The 27,008-nt window shown below is 38.4% G+C and overlaps 1 protein-coding gene across 4 annotated transcripts in view; it reads left to right on the forward strand.

Annotated features, from left to right (window-relative positions):
• Positions 1–26,588, forward strand: part of LOC140917371 (glypican-5-like) — a 609,804-nt gene extending 583,216 nt beyond the window's left edge. For 3 of the 4 annotated variants that reach the window (XM_073360046.1, XM_073360047.1, XM_073360048.1), the window contains one exon: positions 17,455–17,601. In XM_073360046.1, coding sequence (XP_073216147.1) covers positions 17,455–17,514 — 60 coding nt within the window. In that variant the 3' untranslated portion in view covers positions 17,515–17,601. Of the gene's footprint in view, positions 1–17,454 lie in introns of all 4 variants that reach the window. The other variant, XM_073360049.1, reaches the window with a different exon arrangement.
• The last annotated feature ends 420 nt before the right edge of the window (positions 26,589–27,008 follow it).

Below are 27,008 nucleotides of genomic sequence, written 5' to 3' on the forward strand. Positions count from 1 at the left end.
CATAATAAAGAGTGTTAACATCCTTGTAAACTCTGAAGATTTAGTAATCATATATTACTGAGTCTATAAAATTTGGGATTGTAGAGAGTTTATTGTATTACTTTAGTGCATATTAATTATAATTCAGTTTAGATGCAGATCGGTTCAGCGAAATGAACAGCCCGATTGCATTTTATAATTATTTTGTAATTCTTTAATTTAAATTCATAATTAAATGGCAGCAGATTTATGGAGGCTTCTGGTTTGAGTTTTGATGCTAATGGATGGTTGATAATTGTGATGTGCACATCAGTAAATGGTTAGTTTGAAATGAAAGCAAAAATTGTGAATTTTACCTTTTTGCTCTTTCCTAAATCCTCACGGTGTCTATCTTTGATTCATTGTACGTATGTATATTATAGTGATTCCTGGCTGTCTCAATCAGGATGAGGGCCACATTGTAATAGGTGCTGTAAATGCATGTAAATTACAGTCCCTGCCCTAAAAAGTTTAGAATCTGTACTGAAAAGGAAAGGCTGTAGGGTTCAGTGAAAGCAATACAATGTAACAGTAGCGAAATCAGAGTGGTAGTCTGCAAATGTCTTGCTGGTTCCATGATTTTTTGGGAGAGTGGTTCATTTGCCAGTTCACACATTCCAGCAAATGTACCAAGACCAGCAGTGGTTAGAACTCTTCCATTGTGCCCTGCACTACCTCTGTCATTCTAAAAAATGATTACCTCCTCTTTGTAACACATCCATCTTTACTAACTTTTGTCTTAGATTTCCAATCTCTTCTCAAATTAAATATTTTCTTCTTCTTTTTTTTTTTCATAAATTGGTATGCAGCTCCTTCACTGTAGGCTGGCTCCAATTAAGTGGTGCTCACATGCTATCTCTGAATAAATTTTCTTTGAGGTTATAAAATGGAATGATGCCCTTGCTAACACTACTTTGATTCAATTGCTTCAAAAAGAAGAGCACTATTGGGATATAAAGGTTAATTTCACCTATCTCCGTTTAAGTTAAACAAGGATTTAATAAAGTTCAACAAATGCTGCTTTTACTACTCCTGAAAGACCAATTCTCCTGTACTCTTTATCAAGCTAGATTCTCTGGAATCTTTTCTAGCAAACTACAATAGTATTTGGACAAGATTTTCAAAAGAGCTCAGTGCCCAGCTGTTCGCATTGAGAACAATGGAAGATGGTTGGTGCTTCAGAACTTGTGAAAACCTAGTCAGTTCAGCTAAATGCCTAAATGGGAGCTGAGCTCTTTTGAAAATCTGGCTCTTACATGATTAAATAAGAAGCAAGTGCCAGTTAGAAATAGGGTACCAACATTTTTGTGTTTATTAGATTCCGTACATCAGGAAAGTTGATATCTGGCTTTTTAGGAATCACCTCTGGTGGATCACTGTACAATCCATTTTTAAGCTCAAGAGCAGCTTTCTCTTATACAATTAGCAATTATCTTTAACTGAACTATGAACAAAACACTTTCCCGGCTTCCGTAGATGTGTAATAATAGTAAAGTCATAAAGACTCAGCTGTTTCATTAAGACCTATTATTTTTCAGTTGCAAAAGCAACAGTTCACGTCTCAGAATCTTGCTGTATCTTGACTTTCCATGCTGATTTTTTTGGTCTTCAGGACTAATCCTTCACATCTTGGTCTACCTATTATAGGTAGTTCTTCTGTGTCTTTGTCACTCTTAGATAGTGCTGGCCATTTATACTAGTGTTAATAGCTTCCTTCACTCTTTCCTGCCATGTCTTAAGCACCCCTTTTTTTCCCTTGAGCCTGATTCTCCTTTCACACCAATTTCACATGGTGAACAAAAGTCACTTACATTTGATTTGTGGAGTATAAAATTTTGATTTACAAAAAATACGAAGTCTAGTCCTGGGCCAGTGGTAGGCCAGATTTGACATAGTTAGTGCAGGTTAAATGCTCTGTACACCATTCCCAATCTGCTGCGCTATATGGTGTAGCCACTATAGTCTGAAAACCTGTACATGGGCCCAGTCTTTCCCATCTCCAAAGAATTTTGCCTTTGACTTCAGTGGCTATAGGGTTGGGCCTAGTTTTTTAAAAATACCATAATTACTGCACAGTAACTTTGGCTCTGAATCCCCTACCCCTACAGACGTTTCGATGTTCCTAAAAATATGGGGGTTTAGTATTTAAAAAATTGAAATCTCCTCAGCCCTAAATGAACGACTATCCGAGCTGCATATCTGAAGTCAATACCAGGCCCTTAAAGCACTGGTACAGCAGCTGAATTAGAGGAGCCAGTTACAACCTAAAGTGTCAATGATATGTGCCGTCAGTCAGTCATGACATCATCGAATTTAACAGTATAATTCCATCATGGCAAGATTGAATCTGCACATTGAGAAGGGTTTGTTAGGCCTTGTCATCCAGAGACTGTAACGTAGCAATCCCTAAGTGCAGATATACATGATATACATTAATTGTCTCTAAATATCAGGTGAGCAATATGCATTTTTAAAAGTCCCTAAATAGGTATTTACATAATTTGTTTTACGAAATCTGTTGATGTATATTTACATAATAGACCTCAAAAGTGCCAAAAGATCTATTGAAGCACATTTTGTCAGCACTCATGAAGTTCTAGCAGATTTTTTTCCCCCTGATTTAAGCTCTTATGAAAAAGAAAATTGGCAATAACAGATAAGTTTCAGAGATGAGACTGAGCATATGTCAAAGCCTCTTTGCACTGACCAAAACATTCACAAATCAAGTACCATACTTAGTCACTGAACTAACCACTTTGCATATGTACATGTCAGTTTTGCATACACAAACAAGCATTGCTGGTCTCCCATCTTTTTAGAGAGCCTGCAAGAAGCATCTAGTAGATCAGCAGCTTCTTCAATTCCCTGACCAGGAGACTCCAGCTTCTTTCTCCTTGCCTCCATTGAGGCTCTTGCTTTTCTCCGTCCCTCCAGCTTCTTCCTATTTAAAAACAAAAACACTTTACACTCTCAGCCCCCGGGCATCAGCTATTGGTGGGGTGCTGCAGGTAAGATGAGGTTGTGGGGAAGCGCACAGGTTTTATATCACTAAGACCGCCTGCGCAAATACATGAACACAGTTAGAGGCCTGCTGAAAGTTTGACCCATTGGGGTCCTCAGTTTTGATTCTTAATGTGATGTTCATCGATCACAGGAGTTGTCAACATGGGAGTTACAACCCTCAGCTCTTCACTAACAGGTCAGAGGGTGGGACCACCCTGCCCTTCCAATATTGCTGAATGGAGGGATGGGGAGTCTCAGACAGCTGCTGTCTAACCCAGAGTGAGTTTAGGGGGCTCCTGCTATGAAAAAGGAGGTCTCAGACAAGTTTAGAACCCATTGATCTAATATCACATGTGCCACAATACCTCAGCACAAGAGGAATGGCCAAATTCAACCCCTCGGCGTGCCAAATTCAACTCAGAAGTGGAGTTGGGCCATTAGAAGGCAGTATCTGCTTTGAATGTGAATTCCCTCCCTCTTGTTTGCTGCACAGCCATGTATTGCCTGCAGGTAATTTTCTTACATGCTAATATATTGCAAATGCACTTCATTTTGTGAGACATTTTATTAGAAAAGTTTACTTTTCATCCTTAGTTGTTTGTCTCCTTTATACTTACATTGATTTGAATATTCATCCTGTTGAATGAGAAAAGGGTTCATCAGTTTCACAGTATGCTATTCATACAATAATGTTTCTAAACTTTTTGGTATTTCTACATGAAACATGTTCTTCTAGCTACTAATATTCAGTAGTGTGATGGCTCTAACCAACCTCTCCATCAATAACTGTCAGCTGTGATAGAACTGAGATTCTGGTTGCCAGATAAGCCTATCAGTGTGAAATAGAGGGTATGCATGCTGAATATTGCCAGACTAGAGCATGAGAAAAGCGTAATGTAAACTTTCCAGAGCAGAGGAGAAACCAGTCTAATACTATGATGTTTTCTCTTTACTGCTTCTGTTAATATGTCTAAAATGTTTAATTCAGAATAATACCTTGCTATAGTTTCTTTTTATTTCACTTCCCACTGAAGGTGAACGGTATCAAAATTCAATGAACAAATGTTTCCTATGAATTTATCTATGGACCTGAACTTTCCCTTTACATTATGACTAACCTCCACTGTCATCTAATTTAACAGATGCAATAAAAAACTCAGTTAATGTTTGCTTAAATGTGGTTCTGGTGTGTTTATTCTGTAACTGAACATAAATCGTGACTCCATCGTACCAGGACTTAGTCTTTTTTTTAATATGATGATTTATTTGCAATAACCCCCCAAAAACAGAAATGCAGGAAACATTTCACTTCCTCATTGCTGTAATGACTAGTGTGGAGGAAACCTGGATTTGGTGAACTGTAGAGCATGTTGCAAGAATCAGGCTTCTTAAATTTTGGGGGTGAGCTGATGGGAGCAATTGATTGAGGTTTGACTCTTTAGTTGTGAGAGAATTTGATTTACAGTTAGGCCCCAGTCCTGCAAAGACTTACATGTGCTTTAAGCATGTGAGTAGTTGCATTTACTTCAGTGACACCACTGAAGTGCTTTAAGATAAGCACAGGGGACTAGATCCTTGCTGTCGGTTGGACTTCCTTACTGCTGGTGCAGTATCATAAATACGATCTGTTTTTAGCAAGATGGGGCTTCATCTGCCTCAGAATTTGCCAAGCTTAATTAAAAATGGCATTTATAATTGCAGCTTTGTAAATGCTGTTAACTGTTTATAAATGGGCTGAAACCATTCTTACTATGTAAACTTTTGAGTGAAGTAAGTGCAGTTTCCCTTTAAGCAAATGATTACCCTCAATACAAGCTCTTTTTAGTCTGAAGAAAATGAGGAGTGTGTGGGGGAGAGGAATAAGATGACTTGAAATGGTTTCTCATTCCCCCATCCAAAATAAGTTTATCGTTTCCCTGTATTCAATTTAATTAAGTCTTTGGTTTGACCTTTGCATTGAGCAATAAAAGTTAACTGGGAAAGATGGGGGTAGAATGAGAACACAAACAAAGCACACGCATGTCAGCCAATTGAGAGTAGTTTCTTTAACCAGAATGAATGAGATCATCAGGATGAATGCAACAGCCAAAGCATTTTCAATTATTACTAATATTTTTCTTCCTTGAGTCTGTTTATGTTTTTTTTTTAATTACAGCTTTTAGCTGTGGCATGACATTTAGCAGATGCCTTCAGTGCTTGGTGCTGTGATCGTGTGCACCCCCTAGACTGGCAGGAATACCTAACCTTTGAAGTTGGGAGCACGCATTTGTCTTTAGCCATAAAGGCAAATCCGGCATTCCTTGCATCCCGCAACTCCAATTAACTTTAATGGGAGTCTTGAGCGTGCAAAGCATGCAGGATCAGTCACTCTTTGGCTTTTGTAGGTTACTAGTGAAGTATGTACAGAATTTCTAGGCATAATTAATTAATGGTACCATACAGTGAGGCTGTCACAGAGCTTTTTAATGGCTTCTTTCATTAGAAGAAAAGTTACAACAAAAGATAAGCAGATATACCAGAAACATCATGTTTTACAGTTACTTCCATATTATGTACCAGAATAAAATGTCAGCTGTGCTTCATACACTTGGGGTACCGGGCAAGCTAATTAAGCCTAAACATGAAACCATGATAAACGCATCTCTGCTACTGTAATAAAAACAGATGTTTCAGAGAAATGTAAAACATGCTTGGCATGTTTTGAACACATGCTTTCAGCTTGTCTGCATTTGAATAAGTCCTATATTAATACACACAACATTGTGAAACCTTTTGTTGTGGATGACTGACTGATTACTGAGCTACCGCTGATACACCCAGGTTGGACGTTTTAGACGATTTCTTCCCAAGGAAAGGAATGAAGATTGGCCTCTCTTGACATTTTTATCATTGTGGAGGCTGAAGCAGTTATCTCTGTGGGTTTACTTTTTAGCTCTTGGAACTAATAGAATTTTATTGTGCCTCATGAAAATCATGCCTGGCTTACTGTAGCAGCTGTATATCAAAAGCAAAACAAATATAGGAACAGACTTCCTTACTACTGTATGGCTCAGTCAATGGGATACTGAATACATTGCTTGCACATAAGTTTATATAGAGTACTGATTGCTGGGAGTGGTGGAAGGAGGCTGCCATTACAGTTTAAGTATGATTTCTGTGTGCCAGAGATCTCAACTTGTCCTGCAGTTATCCCACACTCTCGCCTTTCTCTCACACATTTTATTTTTATTACAGTAGTGCCTAGAAGCTCCTGCAAACTTTGGAGCCCCGAGATGCTAGGCACAGTCCCTGTCCTGAAGAGCTTACATTCAAAGTTCACAAAGGGTGGGTATAGGAAGAAATATTGTCTCCATTGTACCCAGAATAAGTGATTTGCCCACAGGCACACAGGAAGTCTGTTGAAGAATAAGGTTTTAAACCCAGGTATTCTGAGCCCCCATCCAATCCTGTACTTACAAGTTCATCCTTCCTCCCATCTAGTTTTTCTAGAATTTGTCCCTCACCTGAGGTCCCAGATGGAATAGATTCATAAATTCCGAGGCCAAAAGGAACCACTGTGATCATCCATTCTGACTTCCTTACAACACATGGCATAGAATTTCCCACAAATAATTCCTAGAGCAGATCTTTTAGAAAAACATCCAATCTTAATTTAAAAATTGTCAGTGACGGAGAATTTGCCTTTTGTTGAATGACTTTTGTTAAATTGTTCCAATGGTTAATAACCCTCTGTTAAAAATTTACACCTTATTTCCTGTCTGGATTCGCTTAGCTTCAGCTTCCAGCTATTAGATCACGTTATGCCTCTCTCTGCTGGATTAAAGAGTCCCTTATCTAGTATCTTTTCCCCATGTGGACACTTATAGACTGATCAAGTCATCCCTTAACTTTCTCTTTGTTAAGCTAAATAGATTGAGTTCCTTGAGTCTATTGCTCTAAGGCATGTTTTCTAATCTTTAATGATTCTCCTGGCTCTTCTCTGAACCCTCTCCAGTTTATCAGCATCCTTCTTGAATTGTGGGCATCAGAACTGGTCATGGTATTCCAGCGGTGGTCACACCAGTGCCAACTATAGAGGTCAGCTAGCCCTTACAATGTTGTCTCCCAAGGTATCTTCCTCTCCCTGACCTAAACCCATTGAGATAACTATTTAAATGAGTAAACTGAGGGAAGTCAGCTGTCATCAATTCAGTTCTGGGTAGTCAAGGATTTCACACATCAAAGTTTCCAGAATGGAAAGGAAGGTATCCTTAGAAACTTGTTTTGAAGTTTTCATTTGTGCATCTACTATGTATTGTATTAACTGCAGGGGGCTTCCTTAGCATTTCTATAGCTCCTCATTCACTACTACCTCAAGCCACAATCCTACAAGGAGCTTTGTGTGGAAACAGCCTATCAGGTACACATTTCTCAGATTGATATGAAGTATTTGATAGACTAAGAACATTACATAAATTCAGAGACCAAAAAGGTATTACTATTTATCTAATTCAGAGGTCATTTTGGCTCCAAAGCTTGTGTACTAAACTTACTTCTTACTGCTTCAATAAACATCACATTATCTACCACATCCTTTTTTTCTGCAGAAAAATCTACGCTCAAAAATTCAACGTTTTTGGAATTGCAAATTATGAATTCTCCAATCCTGATGGGAGGGTCTTTTTGACAGTTGGAGAGTTCTCAAATTCCCCTCTAAGAGGGATAATCTTTCATTTCTCCTATTTGTCTGCTGCAGCTACATTTGAAAATAATTAGTATTGGTCACGATGTCAGGATAATACATCATTTGGAGATTGTTGGTGCTGTTGAATAATTATGCATTTTAGGGATATTACATTGTTTTGAGATTTCAGGGCCCCTTCCTTGGGATATGTAAAAGTAATTTCAGCTTGTGCTCCCAAAGGTGATAAAAAGCTAATAATAATACTGCAGCACCTACTGTAATTTAAGATCCTGTTCCAGCAGGTTGCACCTTGCTTTAATTTTCTCACTAAGCTAGAGTAAAACTCACAAGTGACTGAGCACCAACATCAAGAATCACTGCATGTACTGATACCTCACTTGAAACATATGTTATAACTCTCATTCCAACCATGATAATTCACTCATGACCAAGGCACAAATTGCCCAGTATATACACTGACACCTTGTGTCTTTTCAAAGTACAGTGCTTGCAGGAAAGCCTGGGGAGACCCTGTCAGCTTTGACTTTGTGCAATTCATGGCGGGGGGAGAACCAAACCCAGGAAAGGTCACAGATTTCAGTACAGTGAAAGTTCTCCCCAAAAGCTGACATTCCTTAAGGTGTTTGGGAACTGGCTCAAGTTCCGTATTTCGTTTTGTCCTAGCCTAGAGGTGTAGTGGTAGTAGCTGGTCCCTCCAGCTCTCTCCGCAATGCACTAACCCCATATAATTATGAGTAGACTGGTAAATATCTCTGCATTTGGTTTTATTCAAAACAAATTCTGTGACTCTCTTCAAAGCAAACCCCACAGGGGCTGTATGTTCATCTCGCATAATGATCCCGAGCCTCCTATGTGCACACACTCCACAGCTGTCAGCTGATCACATGCAGGCTGCATGAGGAATAGTACTCATGAGCCCATAGCTCACTTCCCATTCCACAGACATCACTGTTTTACCTCTTGCACTAAAGTAGAAACGGTTGCCTGTCAGTAATATTCTCCTCACAGTGCAGCCACCAGATGGTGAGACTAAGAAGAGATGGACTTGTCAATATCCAGTTCAAATGGTCATCTGAAGGTTATCCAAGTGCCCCATACTTTGAGAAGATCATCCTTCTTACCTCTTCTCTTTGCTGCCCCTCTTCATTGACAACAGCACCACTGGCAGTCAAAGGGGACTTGGCAGTCTCTCCTTTGCCTCAGTGGAAGCATTATTTTGTCAGGGATTGAGGGAGGCAAGTACAGCAGTTTCTGTGAGGGGAGGCACCACAGCACACTAATTTTTTGGTAACATCAGAGAAAGGTTCGAGCTCAGCTCACTCCGACAGAAGAGCAAAAATTAATAGTTCTCATTTGAATTAAATTTGCTTGCCCATCCCTCAGAGCGTCGATAAAAAATCCTAACACACACTTAAGCAGGACTTCCTGGTTGTGTTCAGTAGAGGGCAGTAGTATTTGTACACACTAGTAAAGAATTTGATGATCTTTAATTGGTCATGTCAGGGCCAGGACCAGGGCAACACACTGCAGAACAATTACATGAAAGCTACGGGACACAATACAAGGCCTCACATGTTCAACTTCCCCTAGCATGCTGGCTAGCCTCTCCAAAGGAATGTATTGATTGGTGTGAGTATTTATGAGACTCTCAGTCCCATCTGAGAGGCAGTTACATTACTGTATAGCAATCTGTGGTTAGATCTTTGAGCTGAAGATAACACTAGATGCTCTAAACATCAATGTCAAGTAATTTTCATTAAGTGTTTTGTTTGTGTTGTCAAGAGGCAACTTTAACAGCAGCTAACAAGGATGCAAGATCATTTAAACAGTGGCCCAGATCCTCTGGTCTAGATGAGCTGTACTCAGTGCAAAATGGAGGGATCTTAGCGGATTTTGAGCCATCTTTACTGATTAGGGACAGGTCTAGTCCTCAGCAGGAGTCAGAGCAGCCTCAAGGCTGCTCTAATTGACATTCAATTGCCCCGACCCCAAACAGCTGTTCCAGCAGCTGGGGGTCATTGGGATGTATGGATGTTCCAGCCATACCCTTTACACAGGGGATCAAGATGAGGGAATGGCATACAAGCCACTACGGTGGCTATATGCCACCACATATTAACATCACAAGCAGAGGGAATCCTCCACTGCCCATTTAAACTGGCTTTATGGCTGCTTTGTGTCTCATGAGAGCAGAGCAGGGTCCAGGATCTGGCCCATCTCAGCTGTGTGTTACTGTTTTACCGTAATAAACCCTGAATGTATTGACTCAGTTTTGAATTATATTTTCCACACTTTAAACTTTCTTAACCACCCCAATGAATTTGAATGTACCACCTTTGCTTGCTGTAGGTAGCAGCTAAGACCTAAGAATGAGGTTTAGGTTCTGTTGTTAGAATGGTCAGTTTCTAAAAGAAAAGCAGGCCAGAGACTGTCTTCAAGATCTACCTCAAGTAAATTCAGAGAAACAACTAGCAAGAGCATCTGCAATAGTGTCATCTGGTGACTTCCCAAAATGTTACGTCCTCTGCTTACATAAGAAAAAAAATCTTATCAAGTTCACTGATGATTAGTACTAACAAAGACCTGAATTTATTCTCTGCCAAATATTTCATAACTTAATGTTTGAATATTCATAACAAATCAACATTTCAGTCTCTCAGGCAGTTTTACAACACAGCCAGCATCATAAATGTAATGATTGTCCCTGTCTTAGGGTTTCTCTGAGGATCTGGCAACAAATTACTAGGTTTGATCATCAACAGTGTTAGAAAATTGGCATCTGATCTGGAAATAGAGCTTTGCAATTAATCAGAATCACCCAACTGCAACTTGAGCAAAGGTCTATGGGTACAGCTGAACATTCCTCCACTATTCATCTCTATCTTGGTTAGTGTCATTAGGCTTTGACAGGTTATCACTGATCATCCAGAATCTGTATGCACACCACTCTGTTTCCTGGCAAAGAGGTGAGGCTTTAACATTCCTGTTGTAATATCTGGATGTGTTTTAGCTGCAAGCTTTTCTTGAGTGATAGTTCACCTGATGAGTTAGCTTTAACTGCTGATTTATGAAAGACAAAATCAAATGTAACCAATAACTCAGTAGTAGTTGAGCACTGTCACCTGTTAGTGTATTTATGTTCTCCAGCATGAAACAGTAGAGGTCTACTCCACTGTGCTTAGCTTTTTACAAACAGGTGTTTCACAATCTGTTCACTTTTTCTGTTGGTCATTGGGTTGCACATAGTGCTGGGTAAGTGTTATGTGAAGGAAAACATAGCTGTGTGCTAATTGTTGAAATTCTTGTGACAAATCATGAACTTTTCTTTTTGTACCTGCCCAAGGAAATCATAGGGCTTGTCTTCACTGCAGAGATCATTTGATCACACAAAAACACTTAATTGGAGTCCTTATGGCACCTTAGAGACTAGCAAATTTATTTGGGCATAAGCTTTCGTGGGCTAGTGGGTTCTAGCTGATACAGACTAACATGACTACCACTCTGTAACCTTAATTAGAGTGTGGGGGTATGAGCTAAAGCTCACTTGAGCACAACTGGTTGGCTGCTAACATGAGCACTCTGCAGTGGAGATGCAGGCTGTGTCCTTTGAGTGCCACTAGTCCTCCAATGTCTTCCCACAATTCCACTCATATGTCCGGAAAGGACAGACATGTTCTCCCACAAGTCACTGGGAAAGAAATCCTAGAGTAGCTCAACTTCCCGCAGTGCAAATAATCATGGGGTGGGCCCCCAGAAGTCTTCGTGCTTCTCACAAGTGAGTGCAGTGTCAGTGTGAACACAGCAGCTCAAGTGTCATTTCACAGTGTGCCTGGTCTCACTCCAGTGAGGCTAAATTGAGAGGAGTAACTTGAGTGTAGATAACTTGAGTAAGTCCTGCAATGAAGACATTGCCATACATTCTTGGCATGTGTCTTCCTTGAGAATGCTCCTTCAAATCTGTTATACCCAATAGTTCGATCAGATATAGGGATGACAGATTTTGGAAAGGATATCTTTCTTACAGGCACATTTAGCAACATGAATGTACATTCATCTATTGTTTATTATTTTATTTTAAACTTTTTAATGAAGTCTTTATTTGGATTGTATCTAACAACTGGTTATGTTTCAAAGTAGGCATTTAACATCCTTGGTACTATGTCAGTTGTCAACCTTAAACCATGAGAGAATTCTCTGATTGAAGTATAGTGTGCTTGGATACAATGTTTGGAGGGGAAGGGGGACAAGGTGACACCAAATATCTCTGGAAACTGCTACAGTTTATAAAGGAATGATTAGATTTTATTTGGAATTCTTCAGATGCAAGTATATGTAGAAGTCATAAATTGAAAAAATTACATAATGCTTCCCTTCAATAAAATTAATTCAGTGAACTTTGGCAAAAAGGCAAAGAATCTGTAAAGAGGTAACATGGATTGAGCTTTTATATATTATTCTGATACATTTGGCCTTGTATTATCAATAAACGTTTGAAAAAGTAGAAATAAATATACTTGCATACCTTAAATGTTTATGATGTGCAAGGCAACTGAGCTGGCTGAATGCTGGGAAATTGTTCACAAATATTTTCACAAGATCAGAATTGGAATTTGATCTGATCATGGTCATAAACTTTCTTCCACCTTTCCACCAACTCTTGTGGAATCATTTATTGTTTGTACAAATGTTTGGGGAGGAGCTCTTCTTTGTGTAAACACAGGAATGCATGCCCACCCACGCCTCCATTCCCCTAAAAAGTGTGCACAAATAAACGTATATTCCCTAGAATCGTATATTCACATTCAAACACTCAATCAAAGTGTAAGGTGATCACCCAGCAATACTCTGTGTATTGACATGGTATGTTTGGGAGGAAGAAAGTAACAGTGTTTTACAACTCATGGCTTTTTCCAACAAAATTAATAAATACAACTTTAAATTAGAGGGAAGACAGACACTCAGAGTCTCGCCATTCTTGGCTTTTGGCCCTCTTTCACCACAAAATCCATTTCACAAACATCCAACCCTGGCTTGCTCAGTTCCTGGTCCTATGACTGTACAGTCTTCCTCTGCTATAAATTAATTCTTCCTCCAGTTCTTCCATCTTCCTAGCCACACAGCACTACTTTCCCACCCTCAGATCTCACACCACCTATTTCTCACCATGTAACATCTTACTGACATCAAAGTGATTGCCAAAGTTCAACCATGATCTTCCCCTTCTATCACTTGTCACCTCCTCTGCCATATAACCACCACCACCAAGTTTTCTCACTTGTCTCATTTCCAGCTCCTCCCTTTTCCTTGTTCCTTAAATTTATTCATTCTCTTTTGGCTATGACACTGAAACTATTCTTGCCAACATCTCCAATGACGTCTTCCTAGCCATATTTCGCATCCACTACTCCATTCTCATCCTCCTTGATTTGTCTGCTGTGCTTCATACTTCACACCCTCATTCTGGAAATCTTGTTCCCCACTGTTCTTTTTTGTTCCTTCATTGTCTCTCTTGGTGGGTCTTCCCCTGAATGACTACTCACCATGGACAGCACACAAATAATCCATGGGCTCAACTTTGTTCATAAAATAATACTATTTGAGTGACAAATTAGTAAAAAAATCATGATGTGTTCAGATAACTTACCAACAGAAAAAGGGGCATATCTGACTAACAAATCAGATTATTCACAACAAATAATTCTAAATGAAAGTAAAACACTGAAATTCACCTTGGTTATCCTAGTGCCTCTGTCAAAGCATTTAGTCCTCTGAAGATCATCTCATGACAGCTGGAACTACTCAAATCCTCCTGTTCATGTGCAGTCGTCACTTTTTAAAACTATAAAATTTTGGCTAAGACAACATTAATTCAGCATTATTTGTATTGTGGTTGCACCTGGAGCCCCAGTCATGGACTAGGACCACATTGTCCTAGGTGCTATACAAACACAGAACACAAAGATGGTCCTGCTCCAAAGAACTTACAAACTACATTTCCTAATGCTGCACTTCACAGGTATTCCCTATATTAAATACAGTGAAGTTACTAAAAATATATAAGTAATTAATTAATTAACTGAAATATAATAAATAAAACATAACATCAAGATCCAGTGTTGCCAATTCTCTCAATTTTATCACAAGTCTCATGTTATTTGGAATCTTCTTAAAGCCCGAGCTCCTGGAGCCATGTGATTACACAAGACTCTCAGCTTTCAATTTTTTAAAAGTCATGGTTGTGGAGAAAAACTTTAAAGCATGAACCCTAAAGTCTCTAAAAACCAGAAGAATAATGTAAAAAGAATGCAAAGTTTATTTTTAAAAGAAATATTATGACTTTTTGGGGCTTGACTCTTGGTTTTTGAAGGTTTGAGGTTGGCAGTACTAGGTTTGGGATTTTGTTTAGCCAGTGGTAACACTGACACATGTTTAAGTACAACCACTGTTCTTTCCTATGGGAATGTCAGTGCGAAACTGAACATAAGCAGACCCAATTATGATGAGATGAGAGACATAAGTAAGCAAAAACCAAAACCAAAACACATGAGTAAGTAATGGAAACACTCATCAAAGTGCAATAAAATGTTAAATACTTATAAGAGTTAAGTTTGTAGAATAAAAAGTAAATACATGTTTGAAAAAGAATTTAAACCACGGTAGGTCCTTTTTAAAACGGTGCATCTTAAAATATCAGTTGTGCACAGTTAAACCCCAAATTAGAAATGCATCAGCGAATACCCTTTGCTATAAAGGCAGAGAGAGAGGATTAAAATGTTAGTCCTTCCCCTGGAAATGTTAAAGGGAGAATTTTCTAATGTATTATTTAGCGCTTGTTATGTAGTGCATTAAGCAGTCACTGCTGAGACAAAGGCTTTTAAAAACCAACAGCCTCCCTGATAGCATTAAATCTTACCTTAGGTTTTTGGTTAAGTCAATATAAAAAAAAATAAATGAATTAATACAGTTTCAGCCCTGCCTGATTTATAGAGGCCAATCAAGTTACAATGCTGGGCATGGCCAAGTGAAAGAGGGGGATAGATTTACCTGAGTGAGGTCTTAATTTAATCAGCTGGCCCAAGAGAGCTGAAGTCAGCAGGCTGGGATGATATAAACCGCAGTAGAGAAACAGAAGTAGAGCTGCCTTTACCACAGTTGAAAAGGAGAATGACAGTGATGGAAGGGGAAGCTAAGCACTGTCAGAACACACCTATTTCAGTGATTTATTCTTAATTTACTTTAATGACCCTTTGAAGGTTGTCTGTTTTTCCTTGTGTTCTCAGAATACTGATATTTTCTAAATGTTTACCACATGTTTTTCCCCCTCCTTCTATGAACTCTACCACAAAATTATTACTGAAGAGAAACTATAGCTATATGCTCCATAGTGGAACTGTGAGAGCAGCTGGAGGGGCTAATCTGTTTCCACTGTGTATCTGCCAAATCCCTTCCCTGCATTCAACCTTGTTTCAGTTCTAGAAAGTATTAGTTCCTCCCAGATTAATGTTGATATTTTGAGACATATGAAGGAATGCCTTGCATTTATTTTACAGTTTAGGTTGGTGAAAGAACAATGCATATTTTATAATGCAATAGCTCATCTTTATTATGAAGTGAGTTTATTGATGGTTGTTGAAAACTACTGACTTGCAGACAATGATCTCAGTTTGCATTTACATTTCTGGAATCCATTCCACGAATTTGCTCCTATAATTCAGAGTTACCTTAAAATCAGGCTGTTGCTTAATCCATATTACAAATCTAGGCATTTGCTCTCTGTGCCAATATACATTGCATTCATTGCTTTCACAAAGTATGGACATGAACAATGGCTGCTAATTAGTACGCTCTTTTGGGTTTTGCTAGACACTTGGGTGTTTTCAAATGAATTGCACTCGATATTGGATGAAATGGTAATTTTTCTAACAGTGCTAATAAAAAAACTCAAGGACAGCAGGATTTTGGTACTACACACAAGTAGCTGTCTTTATTTACTTGGACTTTCCAAAACTACCATCATTAGTCATCTCATTGTTTTAAAAGTCCACATTTTGTATAGGAATCCACTAAGGAAATAATTTTTAACAAGTTCCATGCAAGAAGAAAATGGTTTCAAATTGACTTCATTTGCACTTATCCTTAGAGATGTTGGGTCAGATTCTTGGTTTCCACCAGCCTCCATTGATTAATTGGATGTATTATGCCTCAGGCTCCACTTGTGCATGCTTCAAAACTGAACACGCACACATGCATACGTGTTAATGTGCACCCGTTACAAATTAAGACTAGCACATCATCTAATACTTATTAATCCAAGTACACCCATCTCCACACGGAGAGACCAGGCATCAAACGTACTCCAAAGCATGTTTGAATAATCCTAATGGAAACAAATAGGACAGTGTGCAAGCAGCACAGTAGAGCTAATAAGAATGAAATATCAAAAAACATGCCCTAAGGCAAGATCTGCAGGAAGAAACAGAGCCACAGACTCTCACAAAGTAACTTCAGGAATGAAAAGGAATTAATGGGTTTGGGTCCTAATAGGAAATTTGTATGGGGGAAAATAACATTGCTAAATTGTTAATATTTCATCCTTTAAAAAAACAAACTGATTAATGGCCAGGAAATGTAGTTAAATGAGAACTGACGCTGCTAAACAAGCTATTTGCTTCAATAGGGGAATATTTGTAGATTTATCTGGTTGGTTTGAGGGGAAAAGATATTTCAAGTTTACCTTCTGATTATTTTTTCTCATTGAGCCTGATTATGCACTCATAATGGGGAGGAAAGGGACATCTCTTTATTGCCTGTGTCATCTACCCATTCAATGGGGAGATGCATCAGGGAGAAAGCAGCTTATGTCAGGCTGCTACATCCCCACCCACTTCATCTGGGCAGAAAGGTTGGGGAATAGTAGAGCCTTGGCTCCATCTAATACCACACTGGTCAGCACAGCTATATCAGTATGTCAAAGGACACACATTGCATTAGGTAAAGGGATGGTGCTGGGTACATTCCCAGGCCCCAGAGAGCAAGGGGAAACCAGGAAGCAGACTGTGAGTGTGTCAGTCTGCTCCCAGGGCAGCCCACCAACACAGTGCCCCATACAAAACCAGACCTGACCCCTAAAATTATGATTTAAAGCATGATTAACCTTACATAGTGCCATCAATTGCTAATCCAATACCACAGGAGAAAAACATCATTGGCCTATGGCCAGATCCCATTGCACTTGACATTGTGAAGTTGGATGAGGGCACTAGAAGGAAACAAAGTTTGGGAACCTTCCACTAGAAGGTACTATACATTAAAACTAGTTGTGAAGTGTTTTGTGGCAACAGTCTTGGTTTCAATGAACTTCCACTGAAACACAATTGTGTTGGAAGTGTGCCTCGTTTCCTGCCAGCGAGCTCAGGCTCTTGGGGAGTCCAGGCTCCGTGCTGTGCAAAGAGGAGGCTGGTAGCCCTGGAAGTCAGGGCTGGAGCAAGGGCTCTCAGGACCTCTAGGCTCTCAGCTCTGCGGCAGGGGACCCCATCTCCAGGGGAACTTCCCAGGCTGCTCCTGCATTTCAACCAGCTCTGCTATATGGACTTTTAGTCTTATTCCCCACACGCTCAGATGAGAGCACCTGTGATACAAGTTAGAGCGATTACTTCAGAAGGTATTCTAGTAATAGACATTGTACTGAGCTTCCCCTTAAAATGGGCAATTGACATCATGTTCTCTTTTCTTTTCTTTTTTTCTGTCAGATGTACTCAAAGAAAAGAAGGCCTATTCAGGAGATAGGAATGAACCAAAACCAACTGTGAAAAAGATTGACACCACGGCCACCATAACCACAACCAAGTCATCTTCTAAGCATGATCTAGCCGGAAATGTGGGCAATCTAGCCTCAAGTTCGTCACTCTCCATTGTAACGGCACTAGCGATTTTGTGGCACTGTCTGTCATAGCTGCGTTGTATTGCAACAACTGTCCAAGAATTTCTGTCCATTATCATTTATACCTACAGCCTTACCCAATGGAAAACAAAATTAAATGGCTCTCTACGATTAGATGGGGTATGTTAGAATGAATGCTAAAGAAAAGGCTGAGATTGGCTGATTGTGATTGTCAGCCCTGACACTGAAGAAGGTCCTTCATCATATCTTATCAACTCAAGATATAAAGGGAATGATGACAGGGGATCTGAGTAGTTTAAGTTATTGGAGTAGAAATAATCAACACTAAAATTGTAAATTACTGTGTTGGCATTTTTACCATTTTTCTCACTGGGTAATCTCACTGGTTGTTTCTGTTTGTTAAATTCTTGCGATAAATTCAAATGAATGATCATTCTTCTGGTGCAAGTTAATACGTACGGTATTTCTCTAGTGAACAGCTAATAACCTAAATCTACAGTGGTGAACCATGTCAAGTGAAGTACTCTCTACTAGTTTCATAATGTTCCTAAGTGGCCAAGAAGATAAGAGCATGTTTGACCCTTTTGTTTTCGCTCTTACTGTTTAGATTTTAGGACACAATATAGAAAAGCATATGGTATGTCTGTAATGTATCAATATAGTTGCCTTTACCATTTAAAAAATTTTTTAGAAACACTTAACGTTTCCCTGCTGCACAAAACTTCATTACCATATGCTCAAAGCTTACTGGATGAATGTCTGACAAAAGGAACCATAAGCAAACACTATAACGTTTTAATCAGCTGAATGCAGTTATATATGAAAAAAGCTACTTTAGTTCAAACATATTTTACCTGTTCCCTGTTGGAGAGGACCTTGTTTCCATCTAGGTGTCAGAGATATAAAGTGTTTGGATTCCTCCCACCCAAAAAGTGGTCTCCATGAATTATAGACCTCTATAGTACAATATGCTTCATAAACCGTGTATTATTTAATTATGTTTACTATTTTAAATTGTGCTATCACAGTAGAAGTAAATGTAAAACAATCTGAAATCTAGAACAACATTCTCAGTCATTTCTCACTTTGATTTTCTATACTAGACAGTGTCAAAATCTTCATTTTATTCTGATGAGAGTTTTTGATTTAAATCAAGGAAACACTGATGTGTTTTAAAACTATGATGGAAAGGTACTAGGATGTAATTAGATGCGTTGAGAACTAATATGTGTATTTTCTGACAACTGTATTTATAGTGCCATTGAAAATATATACATACGATACAGTATGAGTACAGTGATTACTGATAAATATATGAAGTATTGGGATTGTTATCGCATTTACTTAATTTCATAACCATTTCCACCATTTAATGGCCATTTTCATGCTGCAGGCTATGATGATAATTATGACGTACTGTTTTATAAGATTTAATGTAAAGACATTTGCCTTTAATTTTTTTTGGGGGGGAGGGGGAAGGGAGTAAAACATCTCTTTCAGCACTTAGATTTATACAAGCACTGACATTGATTCAAGAGACGAACCATATATCATATCAACCAAGTTCTGGGTGTGATAGTATAGAATAGGAGGGCAAGATGTCATTGTACTTGTGTGTGTTTATGTGGTATTAGCAAAAATTACTAATTAGCTACATATTTGCATAGTAGGGATTTGATATTTTTGCATTTGGTCTTTAAAAATGTGTCACAAAATTTTAACAAAGGTGGCACGTGAGCTGATTTTCAGTGGCACTCACACTGCCGGGGTCCCGGGGGGCTCTGCATTTTAATTTAATTTTACATGAAGCTTCTTAAACATTTTTAAAACCTTATTTACTTTACATACAACAAGAGTTTAGTTCTATATTATAGACATATAGAAAGAGAGCTTCTAAAAACGTCAAAATGTATTACTGGCACGCGAAATCTTAAATTAGAGTGAATAAATGAAGACTTGGCCCACCTCTTCTGAAAGGTTGCTGACCCCTGAGCAAAAGCATACACATATAGAAACTGAAAGTGGTCAAGACAAGCAGAATAGCATTCCAGTTTTTTTAATGCTGGAAAAACAATCTGGCACCACCAAGACAAAAAGGAACAAGATGCTTAGAGTATTATCATGAAACATTTAGTGTTAGAATTCTGACTTTTCAACATGTTAATGAGTTAATACCATTAAGTAGTGAGTTCACACTGTATTAATGAGAATGAATCTTGCAAACATAGTATGAAAGTTGCTGTAATACAATTTTTCAGAGTTCACTGATACAGTAAGTGAACAGCACCAGCCTATCCAGGCATACAGTAAAATTGCCATTTATGCACATTTTTACAGCCCTTGAGTGCTTTTAGAAAAGCGTACATTCACAGGGGCAGTTATGCAAGCTGTTCCTTTTGTACCTTGAAGTGATTTTCTAATTCTTTACAGTTTCACAGGACTAGATGGGATACCTGCCTTTACACAGCTGTATCCGTGATTAGGCACCTAAATATGAGCAATGGGTACCCAAATACTGATTCAGACACCTAGGGTGAGATCCTCTGCTGGTGTAAATCAGCAAAGCTCCACTGAAGTCATTCACAGATGTACACCAGGAGAGGATCCGGCTGTTAAGTCAGTATTTTCATAGTTGGGACCCTAAAATCAACATTTAGGTGAGTATATCAGCACTCGAATATCTCAAATATGTATTTAGGTGCCAAAATATGGATCTGAGTGTCTGTGTTTTGAAATTGGCTCTCCCAAATTCCAGATGTGCAACTTCTAGTTTGTGAGAGTTTGAACATCCACAGCATACCGGAATCTGCTTTTTGAGAATTGCTGTAAGAGTCATTGTACTACTGGATCAGACCACAGCGATTCATCTAACCTAGTATCATATAACCAAGAGTGGCCAGTACCAGTGCATCAGAGGAAGGTGCAAGACACCCTGCAGTAGGCAGTTATGAAATAACCTGCCCAAAGAGAAATTTTCTTCCTAATCCCCATTAGCTAGAGGTTGGTGTAGAACCTGAATCATGAAGATAAAATAATACTGCACAAACTGTAGGGAGAGAGATTCATCAATTCACTTCATTGGATTCAACCCATATTTTAATAAATACAGATGGGTACAAGGGAGGAAAGGGAGAAAAAGATACTATGGAGAGCTCAACATCAATACTTTTCACATTAACATAACTAGAAAATCTCCTACTGCATTTAACACTTTAAAGAGAGTAAAGGTCAAACTAGCATGTAACATGTTCGTAGTGTACATCAGAAATATGCGGCAGCTCTAAAGACATAATAGGATATTGTATCTAACACATTATGAAGCATTTTTCTTCACAGGTGAGTTGGAGCTGAGTAGAGGAATATTCTTCATTAGGTATCAAATTCACATCCAAATAAGGCAAAAACAACTGACCATATCCTACAAAGGAAGTATATCTTTTCAGATAAAAAATGAGATGTAAACATAGTTTTGCCAAGCAATTAGGAATTTTATTTAGCCAGTGCTCTTTTATGTGTGTTGTTTTGATATCTATTTTTAGTATTTTGCAATATCCGGTGTTTGTGAATGCAAAAACTGCCACATCCAGAACTTGCTCATTTGTGGGTTAAAGTGAGTCTGCTGAGGGTTTTGTTTCTTTTGTTGGAGGTTTTTTTTCCATAGTGATGTGTACTTCTGAACATACAGAGCAAAATTGTCCTATGTGGTGTCACCACTTTGCACTGCACCAATAACCTATCTTGGGCCAGGGAGCGTCACCCGAATGTAAAGGTTATTCTCCTGTTAGAGAGGATCATTCCTGTATAAGGGAGATGCTCCTGATAGCATTGAGCCAGCAGAGAGGTTTGTATGTCATTCTCCCTCCGGGCAGAGAGAAAAGTGGTTGGGGTTGTTGGAGGAAATGATACGTGGCTGAGATGCCTTGCTGATCCCCAGCTGTGTTCTCAACCTTGCTGGGGCTACTCAAGCCCTGCTGAAGTGAGAGCAGCCTGAAGGTTCAGGGAGAGTGGCCCTGTGAACAGTTGCAGCAGGATTTGCAGATTGCAAAGGTACATATTAAGGGAACTTTATGCTTATATGCCATTACTTGCACTCTGTGCAATTTATTGCACCCCAGGATCTGGCTCATAGTTTCTAGCCTACATATTGCAACAGTGAGCCCTATTTTCAAGTACACAAGCTATTGTGTCATTGCATAGAGAAATTTAGGACTCAGTAATGAATCTTTATAGGTACAAATAGTATCTGTCTGAGCTCTATAAGGGCTGCACAGCAATAATTATCTACTGCCACATTTGTTTCAAAAGATTTGTGTATGGGGATCCGGTAAGATTTCCATTTCTCTCCATATGCTACATCTGGTCTGTTGTTAACAAAAGTTCATTTTCCCTATGTGTGTCACTACATGAAACCTATTTTAACAATGTATTTTGATTTGATTCTCCAATCTAGAATGTGTTTCCTTGTCATTTATCTTCTGAAAGTTTATAGAGCCTTATTTTAACTGTTACAAGCAGTATAACCCTGGTTCAGCAAGCCATCCTTATTTAGCACAGCACATGCTTACCTTTAAGTAAGTCCCATTCATATCAATGGAACTTAAGCACTTGTTTAAGTCTGGTAACTGAATAGGAATGGACATCAATTAGCAAAGCTCAGAGTTGGGCTGAAATTGGCTGAATTGCACATAACTAATACATGGGTAAAATTTCACTCCTGTACAGAGACCCCCCGTAAGGCCTATGCATTGTTCAAATAGCACTCAAGCTGTGCATAAGCCTTTGCTCATCCTCTCTGCACAGAGGCAGATTTCACTCTGAATAGGAAATACAATCTGCAGTATAGTATATTTGCCATCCTCTTTCACAATATCATTGTTGAAATTTCAAATAATCTAGGAATAGTAGATGCTTGAGCCACATAGTGTCTACTGCAACATTGTGCTCTTAGGGTTGCTGCTTTTAGTGGCACATGGCATGTCTATCAATGAGCCGTGAAAGGGGGATCAAAAGTTGGCTTTTTTAGATGTGATGTGCTCCCCTCAAAAAGAGAAACAAACAAAAAACCCCACACCTGCCACAGTGATAATGTTAGATTAGCTATTCCATCTCCACAAAAGTCCAGAATTCTTCCCAATCATGCATTCTCCAGCATTTTCTCCTGTCAATTTCTAATGATTAAATTTTAATTTGGATTAAATATTAAGATACTAAAAAAGTTTTTAAAAAATGCCCAAGATAGAAAGTGGGCACACTTAAAATTCATTCTGGTTTTAGAGATTATAGATTTCAGAATGGTTTCCTGGACTTCAAATGGGGAACACCGCTAGACTCACTAATATGTCGAGAACTGTACCAAATTTTTTAAATGCACCGAGAGTATACCACGACATAATGTGTATGTGAGAGTCTAATTCACTGGACTCAGAAAGAAGTATAGAAGTAATGGATGCATTAGATTTCTTACTTATGAAAGCTAATATTTCTTACTTCTGATCAAAGTGTGCCCCCTTTTTTGGATTTTATGGCCTGTATTCACATCCAACTTGCTCAAATGTCTTTTGAAAGACAGCCTTGCCCCAATGCTGCTCCAGTTCTGAGAGGAGACTCCAGGACATAGTTGATAAGCCACATTTTTGTGCCTGAGATTATTATCAAGTCCTTACAATGGCACAGTATTCAACATTCTGGGCTTTATTAACATATCAGAATGGCTGCTACACTACAGCAGTATGATTTTCATTTATATATGGACATACACTAACTGAAATCTATTGGTGCTTTTTATGCAATACAGAAAGTACTTCAATAGATAGCAGGTATCAACTGCTAATGTTCTCATATCTGTGCAAAATGCATTAGTACTGCCTTGCACAAGTTCTACAGTTTGCACTTTATCATAATAGTTAATCTTTAGTAAATTGCCCAATACTTTGTAATTATAATATTAGCATCTAATTTAACACCATCTTTAAAAAATCATTTGTTGCATAATATAAGCAATTAACATTTATTCACTTTGTCTGTAACAGGGGGATATATAATTTATCCATAATGGCCTTTCTGTGCACCTAATTAGTACATGATTGAATTATTCTACAAGCTATGGATATTTAATTTAACCAGTAATATACTGCTAGCTTTGCAAATTCTTTGCAAATATACACTTTTAAAATTACTTTGCAGCTAAGTAGAAAACAATGTTTTCTTATATCTTCTGGGTTTACATGGTAGGCTTTTAGGCTGCAATACCAAGAATAGGTACTGACATTTTTCATGCACTTTAAAAATGGAATTAGTCAGATACCTCTTTTCCATAATTCATTATAGTATATCAGATTTATAGCCTGCTTTATTCTGTAATGAAAAAGAAAGCAATGAGACATCAAGAAGATATCTCCTAATGAAATTCTCTATCTGCATATGCATATGTTAGGAAGTTCTGCTGATTAGAGACTATATCAAAAGTGTTGCAATACTGGAATGTCAAGGATATGATGTTAAATTTGTGGAAATTGGATCAGGCTGATTAAGTGACATAAGTAAATTTTTAGCTAGCTATATTTTCTATTTAAATGTGCAGTAAATTGAGTGAGATCACTTGGTCTTTCAAGAAAGGAGATTTGAGACAAACTTTCCAGCAAGAATGCCAACATCAGACATTTGATTTACTTATTTCATAAATGTCGTGGTAGCAGAAGTTCTGAGGCTTTTCCTCAGAGCAGAAGTTTGTGAGGCCGACTGTTAGGAAGGAGCCAGATCCCCTCCACTGGCTTCAGTGGAGCTATGCCAGTTTACACTGGCAAAGGATCTGACCCAAGAACATAAAATCCTTCCCAAAGAGCAGAATCTTATTTCACTTACAATTCTGATCTTATATTATGGAAATTCAGAGTAACTCCATTGACTACAAGTCTGGCTGTTTTGGGGTTTTATATTGCCATCCCTCACTAGAGTATATCAGCACCTTCCCCATAAAATCAATAGCAATAGCCACATGGGGATACTTAGAAAAATTAATCTGAATTATCTAACAGTGTGAATTTAAAATGGATTCAATTTTCTTGCATTAAATCCCTGTTTAGAACCTAAACCAAATTAAAATAAATTTATTTCTGAATGAGAGTACCCACACAGGGTTTTAATGCAGTTTAACTAATCCACTTTAAATTCACACCTTTAGTCAATTCAGATTACCTTTCCTGAGTGTCCTCTTGTAGACAAATCCATAGAATCTCTGATACTTCTCCCTTTTTGGGGTTAAAACTCAGCTTGGGATAGGAGAAGCAGAGTATTCAAATTGTGAGCGTCACTCATAGCGGAAAGGTTCTCTCAAAGAAGATTTTGCAGCATTGCCTAAAGACAGTCAGACTGAATTTGCTTGATCGCCTCTGGAAGATTGTTCCATAGCCAGATCTACTCAACAAAGAATATTTTGTCCCCAGCATTCATATACTTCATCCTGGACTTTGTGACCTACGTTGTCCCATAGGAGCACGATGGTCACAGATCCAAATCTGGTGTAGCTGGGGTTTGCTCTATTATTGCTTTGAAAAGTAGGACCAAGGCCTGATGTGCTCACAGCAGCCTAAACCATGGAGATGGTGGGCACCCGCATTCTGTACCAGTTGGAGCTTGCTTATCTTCACATTGAACTTCAGATACAAGGAGTTACAGTTATCCAGCCAGGTTACAGTAATCCAGCCTCGAGGTAACAAATGCACAGATCGCTGTGGCCAGCTCCTCATCTGGGAGGGAGAAACAAATTTTCCTAGCAAGCTGGAGGTGAAAAAAAGGCATTTTTGGAAACTGATAATACCTGGTCTTCCAAGCTTAATGAGGAGTCAAACAGGACCCTGGGGCGTGCACTACTTCAACATGGATTCCACTGGCTACAATGATTTACACTGGTACAACCTGCGATCAGAATCTGGCCTGAAAGAAGACTGTGTATTAGGGGAAGGTTTCATTTTAATATGAAACTGAGTCAAATTCTGCCCACTTAACAGGAAAGGGAATGACTGTCAGGAAGGGGCCAGATCCCCTCCACTGGCTACATGGGCTATTTTCTGTTTTTGAAAAGAGCGATGAGACAGCTCATGCCCTATGGATGATGAAACACCTACGGGCAAAACACTTAGACAAGTTTCATACACAGTACCCAAGAGAAGCAGTAATAAGACTTTTCTTGTTGTTCTCTAATTGGAAAATAAAAACATTCGTTTGACTGGAGCTTTGGTAATTTCATGTTAGCAATGAAGAATGGATGGAACATGTTCCCCTACTTTCCAGATGTTTACTGGAAAAGGCTGTTGTAGCACCAATACTATATAATACATTTATTGTACCTCATTTATTATATGGGACAGTACTAGAATTAAAAATAGAAACCAGTATACTAAACCTGCAATATACAACCTTTTATTGTATTTACTGTACTTAAATATATCAAAACTAATATAGTATTAATGTTTACAATACATCAGGAGTAGAAGTTACAATAAAAACTCCTGCTTTGTTATTTAGGCCTTTAAAATTAGTTTATGGTTTCTTGGTCTTCTTTAGTTCACCTTCTTTTATGGAAACTAATAGGCCATTTACGTTTTTATTTTACATTAATTGTATTGTGTGTATTTTTAAGCTCCAAAGTAGATTGGTTTGGCCCTAAGCTGCATTCAATAAGTATTCATATCAGCTGAGCACTTGTTTTATTTTCAAAATTTTTGCTTGTATTTGATTGAATAAACTCATCAACTTTCTTCAGTTTGTTTTCAGTACTGAACCTGATAAAGAGTTTTTAAAAAGCAGTCCAAAATCATTGGCTTAATAATACTCAGCAAAGATACTTTGAGAAATTGTAATAAATGGTGTGATTTGTAAAGGACAGTGAACTGTGAATGGTAATAAAAATAAAAAATCCACAACAGGATCTTGCGTCCTCTATTTGAATTGTTTGTAACTTTTTTCTGGATACTTTTCATCATCTTTACTGTAAGTTACAAAACTGATAAAATCTAAAATAAAAGATTTTAACCTTTTTATATTGTGCTTTGAATGATGGATACAGAACTTTAGGATTGCTGAGGAAGCCTGTTGGGTCACACTTAGAGTATGTCTGGAGGCATGACTGCAGTTCATGTAGGCATTCCCGAGTAAACTTTGATCAAGTTTGTTTGGGAATGCCTACAAGTGCTGTTCTGACTGCAGCGTACACATACCCATAGGTTAAGTCATGACCATTTTCTTTAGTATATAGTAATTTTCTCACTTTCTTGCCATTTATACCACTAAAGAGATGTACAGGTTCCCATCTCCTATTTTGGGATTGTTTAACATAACAAAAAGCTGGCAACAACCGCTCAGGAATCTCTACCCCGGATGCAACCAATAAACAGGACTCTTCAC

This window comes from Lepidochelys kempii, chromosome 9, assembly GCF_965140265.1.
Source record: "Lepidochelys kempii isolate rLepKem1 chromosome 9, rLepKem1.hap2, whole genome shotgun sequence".
In the NCBI taxonomy this organism is placed as follows: domain Eukaryota; kingdom Metazoa; phylum Chordata; order Testudines; family Cheloniidae; genus Lepidochelys; species Lepidochelys kempii.